At 46.4% G+C, this 6,699-nt stretch overlaps 1 protein-coding gene across 1 annotated transcript in view; it reads left to right on the top strand.

Annotated features, from left to right (window-relative positions):
• Positions 1-6,699, top strand: part of FER1L6 (fer-1 like family member 6) — a 139,479-nt gene that overhangs the window by 51,904 nt on the left and 80,876 nt on the right. The window contains 1 exon segment of the mRNA XM_007943427.1: positions 5,383-5,507. Coding sequence (XP_007941618.1) covers positions 5,383-5,507 — 125 coding nt within the window.

Genomic DNA, 6,699 nt, shown 5'->3' with positions numbered 1-6,699 from the left:
GTAAGGACTGCAGGTATTTTGTATCACTGATGTCTTTTAATGAAATGTCAGTAAATTCTTATGCTGACGTGACTTGTGAAGAATTAAAGCAGATTTTTCTTTTTTCATGGCATTGGCTTCTTTCTTTTTTTAAATTGTGGTAAAAATATATGACATAAAATTTGCCACTATAATCATTTTTAAGGGTACGATCCAGTGGCATTCATTACATTCACAATGTAATTAACTGCAACCTTCACACTATTTCCAAAACCTTTTCATCTCCCCAAATAGAAACTTTGCACCCATTAAGCAATAACTCCCATGCCCCTTCCTCCAGCTCCTGGTCACCTCTTTCTGTCTCTATAAATTTGTCTATTCTAGATATCTCATATATGTGGATAATACAATATTTGTACTTTTGTGTTTGGCTTATTTCACTTAGCATAATGTTTTCAAGTTCATGCATGTCATAGCATGTATCAGAACTTCATTCCTTTATATGGCCGTTTTACATTTCCCAGATGATCCAGTGGAAATTGGTAGTAGTGTGGTCACTCACGTTTCTCTACCTTGGTTCTTGGCTGCTTCTCAATATTCAGCTGCTTTATGTATCCTTCCTTCTATGTAATCATTTTTTATGAGTGCCATCATGGTTACATTTCAGTGCGCTTTGAATTTGATCATCAATATTAATGCTTTACTGTTGCATTTTTCTTCGTTTCCAAATCACCTCAATTTGCATGCTCTGTAAAGCACTTGGCTGCTAACCAAATGGTCAGTGGTTTGAACCCACCAGCTGTACTATGGGAGAAAGATGAGGCAGTCTGCTTCCATAAAGATTTACAGCCTTGGAAACCCTCTGAGGCAGTTCTACTCTGTCCTAGAGGATTGCTATGAGTCACAATGCATCCCATGGCAGTGGTTGTTTTTGTTTCATTTGGTTGCTGCTGAATCCAGATAGAAACCAACTGGAAAAAGTGGAAAGTTTACCTTCATTTCTACTGCAGCTGTGCTTTGAATTGAGCGCACTGTTGGCAACACTGGAGACCCAGCTACCCACTCAGTTCCTTGTGCTGCCCAAGGTTCCTGTGACATCGGTGGACCTTGGCTGCTTGTGGAACTGAAGTAGCTCAATAATGAGAGAAGACCAGTCCCTGGAGGTATTTATTCCAGTGCCGTAGCTCATGGTTTCTGCTCCCAATGTTAATGCATGAAAGCAAGGAACAGCCTTGCCCCTTTTTGGAAAATGCGTAGCCTTTACCCTTGCCAAGCATTGTGCTCTGTGCATTTTACATAAGGTCTCAGTTAGCTCTCACATCAACCCTGGGAGGTATCTTCACTTTACGGATGAAGAAAGCAAGTATCAGAGATGCTCAGAAATTGCCCAAGATCACACAGCTAGTAAATGAAGGAGCAAACTATTTCCAAGCCCACTTCCCTTCCACTGCCTTCCATCCTGCCTTTAGAAACAGTACTACATCATCTTTCTATTTCTATTGACACTATCGCTAGAGACCCAGGGCACCCAAACGTGTTTGCTGTCCCCAGTTCTGACTCACAATGACCCTATGCACAACAGAGCAGAACACTGCCTGGTCCTGAGCCAACCTCACAATCGTTGCTGTGCCTGAGCTCATCATCACAGCCACTGTGTCAACCCATCTTGTTGAGGGTCTTACCCTTTTTCTGTTGACCCTCTACTTTACCAAGTGTGATATGCTTCCTCAGGGATCGATCCTAGCAACTAGCAGTTCAGAGGAGAGGACAGTCTCATCCCAGAGCATTCTGATGTCTACAGTGTTGCCAGAGAGGGACCTGATAAACCCTTCTGCTGTGCCCATCCTATCCTCCTACACCTGCTGGAGAGTTTTGTTGCTTCAGTCATTTTATGCTTCCAAAAATATTCATTTGGCAAATAGTTTTCAGCCACCATATAGAAACCATGGTGGAAAACTTGTAGGGGGTAGAGATGAGAGAGAGGTGTCCTGACTCTCCAATGGGGCAATTTGACATGTCTCTAATAACCGCAAAAGGGGGGGTGTGCCACACACAAGAGATGACCCACCCCAGTGTGAAGAGGGCAGAGAAGAAGCTAATTTTGTTAGTTCAGGGAACAGAGCTGGTAGGATTCAACATTTTGGGGTGGGGAGAGGGACACCCAGACTAGTGTCCCTGGAGCTGTGCTGTGTACTACCTGTGTAGCAGGATTTAGGAGCTCTGGTGGATGTTCTCAGGGGGTGAGACATCCTAAGTTCTCTCTCAGCTGAGGATTATGCCTAACTGTGTAACATGCCAAGAGACCAGTGGGCATCCTTTAGACACCTGCCCATCAGGGGCTTCCTGTGCGTCTGCTGAACATTCCATTGTTTGCTGTTGCCATTTTGAAGAGTGATTTTTGTCAGCAGGGCCTAGCCTGTCCACCTAGGTATGGGTATACGTGGAGGTGGAGGTGTGATGGCAGGAGGGATTTGAACTGGGTCCAAAGAGTAGCTTTTCTGGTTCTTTTGAGAGACTTGACTAGAGCTTGGAGCATCTTGCACTGTAAGTACCTGGACTTAATTTGGGTGTGCAGACCTTAAGTTTCTAAACCCTTTGCAAGATAAGAGTGGGGATCAATATGGTTGCTACACTCAGGCTCTTGTGTAGCCTGACAGTGGCATGGGTGGAGGGACAGAAACCTGTCCAGGCCTCATGACAATCAAGTGAAGAGTTATCTTTGATGTCCTTTGCCCTGGCAGCCGGGGACCAAGTCCTTTAATAGTCACTCCTTCAGAATCTCTCCCACCTTCTTCATTTCAGTCCCCCCACCCTCCACACACACACACACACACACACACACACACTGCACTAGATCTTCCTACCCAGAGGGCTGGTGCTGGTATCTCTTCTTCCATCCAGTGCTCACCTGACTCTTGGTCTCATTCTCCTGAAGCATTTCTCTGCTATCCACAGCTCCAGTGGGAAGACCTTCGAGAGCTCCCTATGGCCTGCCCACCTAGGTGCAAATATCTATTCAGGCCTCGAAGCCCATGGTGGTATGGTTACAACTGTCTGGGACCCTCTACTCTAGCCAAACAAAAGCACTTTCTGCTCCCTATGTGGCCTGTCATTTTCGTCCTTGTCTTGATTCACCCTGTGCCAGCCACTTGGGAAGCTCTCCACAGCGCTGCTGACACCCATCCCTACCTATCAGATGCCTCCATTTCTAGGGCTCCACTCCAATGGCAGTGCCACCTGCCCTGAAGTTTGCCCTTTTTTGAGTGTGCTTGGGCAAATCTGAACTGTTCTTTTGTGTGTACATATTTTACGTGAATAGTCTTGTGTTTTGTATCTCAAGTAACACCTCTCTTTTCCCACTCAGCACCCTACTGTTGAGATCTATCCATGTTGCCATGTATACCTCTAATCCATTACTTACAGCCTGACATCCTCCTGTCCACTCCCCCAGTGATGAACACTCAGGTTGCTCCCAGCTGCCCATCACCACAGGTAACATTGCAATGCACAATAGTTACAGTAGCCCTGGTGTCTTCATAAATCATTTCTCACATTCTTCTCATGTGCCAGACACTTATCAGACCATTCAATCCTTTAAATAACTCTATGAGATAGGAACTATTGTTACCTCTGTTTTATAGATGAGGAAACAAAGGCAAGAGAGGTTTGATAACCCAGTACAAGTCCCTATATAGACCTGATATAAGCCTAGGAGTGGCATGGGGAGGCCACAGAATGTGTGTGCACTTAGTTTAACTCAGTAGACTTGGTCAAATTGGTGTGTGAGAGTTCCTGTAGACCAGGCCCACATCAGCACAAACACACACTGAACACAGCACAGTGGTTGCCTTTGGGAGACTGAGGGGAACAAGAGTGTGTAAGGGTATAAGAGAGAATCAAGGAATATATGAAAACAAGAAGGGCCCTACAAGGGCCAATAAGCACAAGGCAACATGGATCAAGGAATATGATAACTCAGTTCTTACTGGAGGTTTTCCCACTGAACCCTGGTCTGACCCGACCTGGCGCTCCCACTCTGACTCCCTTCCGGTCAAACAGGTGTGTTCGTTCCTGCCTTTAAACCAACTCCCCACCCCCAATGCCCTTTGCCTGTATCTCTCAAAAAACACATCCCTGGTCTCCTGCCACTGCGATCTGGGTGCTTGTCTTATTTTCTGCCCTCTCCTGGGAGCTCATCAGAGGCAGTGTCTGTGTCTTAGTTACTGCTGATTCCTTGGAGACCAGAATAGTAGCTGGCATGCAGTAGGTGCTCAAAATGGCACTGCTGGAAGAATGGATAACGGGTGACTCAAAACACTTATTGGCTTTATTGAGTTAAAAATTATTTGTGGGATAACCCCTTGTGCACACACACTCACACATATACACACTTGAACTAGTGGAAACAAGAGAGAGGGACACTGAATTATTAAGGAAGAAAATAATAGTATTTTAGGAAGAGAAGTGGATTCTTGAATCAGACAGTAATGAGTTTAATCCTAGGCTCTGGCATTTGTTATTCCTGCACACTTGGGAAAATATCTTAGCCTCTTGGTGCACCATTTTATTCATCTGTAAAATGGAGACAATCATAAATTCTGCACAGGGTTGTTGTGAAGATTAAAACACACACCATGGGAAAGCCCAGGAGGATGCCTGGCTCACAGAAAAAAAAATAAAACCCACTGCCATTGAGTGGATTCCAACTCATAGTGACCCCCATAGAGTTTCTTTCTTTTTTTAATTGTGATTTGGGTAAAAATTTACAGAGCAAATTTACTTTCCATACAGCAGTTCACATACACTTTGTCTCATGACATTGACCACAGTTTACCACAATGCAACAGCTCCCTTCCCACTTCCTCCTGCTAATTACCTCTTCCCTGTGTCCATCCCTCCATTCACTCCTGGCCCCTGAGCTGCCTCCCTGTGCATAAGCAGCCCTTCTTTCTCCCATGACTGTTCTCTCCAAGGAGTGTATCTACCTCAGGTAAATGTTCAACTTATATGCCTGTCTTTTGTTTGGCTGGAAGCCACAGGTGTGTGTTCAATTCCAGACCTGAAGGGTAGCTAGGGGCCATAGTCTCAGTGGTTCCACCAGGTTCCCATAGAGTTTCGAAGACTGTAAATCTTCGTGGAAGCAGACTGCCTCATCTTTCTTCCACAGGGCAGCTGGTGAGTTTGAACTGCAGACCTTTGCTTAGCAGCCTAATGCCTTCACCTTAGCACCACCAGACCTTCTAAGAAAGGACCCTTTCTTCATGGCTGCCATTTCCACCTCAGAGGAGGGAGCTGCTGGTGGTCTCCTCTGGTCTGTCTCTGGACCCACCCACAGAAACTCCTTCCCACACAACGTTCCTAAAAAGCCAGTTACCCCTTGTTCTTTTTCATATTTGTCCACAGCCCAGCATCTCTTTCAGCTAAGAGCTCACATGTACCAGGCCCGGGGCCTCATCGCAGCTGACAGCAATGGACTTTCCGACCCCTTTGCCAAAGTCACTTTCCTTTCCCACTGCCAGACCACAAAGGTAAGGAGGACAGCCCAGCCTGCCTCCCCACCCCTCCCACAATGCACATGGATCCGTAGTATGTCAGGGCAGAGCAATAGCCCACCAGGCCAGTACCGTCTCTCGTGCCTGCAGGTGCCTCAGACTCAAAGCATAGGTGGGCAAGGAACGGCTAAGGTGGGAAGGTCTATTGTTCCCCTGCCACCCATTGTCCTCTGGTAAAGGGAGTAAGAGCCCAGCAGGAAGTTGGGAGGAAAAGAGACATGAGGAGGAGCAAAGGAAGCTGGTACTGCTAAGCCCCTGCTGACGCACCAAGTGCAGCAGGGAATGGAAAAACACAGACACACACTCAGGAGTCTCCCAGCCAACCATCGTTGAGAGCTCTCTGAGGGGAGGAAACTCAGAGCACCCCAGACTTTGCATGGTCGCTGCATTTACCAGCTGGGGCTAGGAGCATTTACCACCTCTGGGCTTCAATGTTCCCCTCTTCTGCAAAGTACTACTTGGTGTGGTTGTTGGGGGATTAAACACACGTTCCCTCCCTTCCTGCTCCCTTCCCTATGCAACTGGTGCTGAAACTGGAAATGAAAGGGTCTCCAATCAGCAGAAGCCCCCCATGATGCCTTTCTCTTTAGGTCATAGTTTCTCAGGATTCACTCTGTTCTCTGGGGATTCTCTGTCTGAGAGAGTTCACCCTGCAAATTAGTCCTTTATATAGAGACTTAATGGTCCAAGATATTTCAAAGAGGGGAATCCAGTTATTCCAGAGGTCACTGAGGGTATGGGACTTAGAATCTTATGGCCACCAAAGGATAAAGGGAAAGGGAGAAAGTTCCCAATGAGAAAGGCTCTGAGGGTAGAAGGGGAGAGGAACAGAGGGGCTAAGAGGAAGTACTAGAGGAAAAGGAGAGGGAACTTAGAGAGTGGGAAGCACCAACCCAAGATGCCAAACTATTAGATTGATCCTTCGTCCTGCAGAGGGTGGTGGGTCTTGTTAGACTAGATTGCCCCCAGTGCACCAGGCTGGTACAAAGATTTACTTGTTTATAAAAAAGTGTAGGTGGGATGGAGTGGGAGGGGCAAAACGCACTTAATGAGCACCTACTATGTGCCAGGCACTTAATACATTTTATCAAAGACAACGATCTTGTTGTTGTTGTTGTTATGTGCCGTCAAGTCAGACCCGACTCATAGCAACCCCTCCTTGGGTTTC

The sequence above is a fragment of the Orycteropus afer genome, unplaced genomic scaffold (assembly GCF_000298275.1).
Source record: "Orycteropus afer afer isolate SDZICR_OR568_19922 unplaced genomic scaffold, OryAfe1.0 scaffold00106, whole genome shotgun sequence".
Classification (NCBI taxonomy): domain Eukaryota; kingdom Metazoa; phylum Chordata; class Mammalia; order Tubulidentata; family Orycteropodidae; genus Orycteropus; species Orycteropus afer.
Note: the sequence above shows the minus strand (reverse complement) of the source record. Positions and strands in the feature narration are given on the sequence as shown.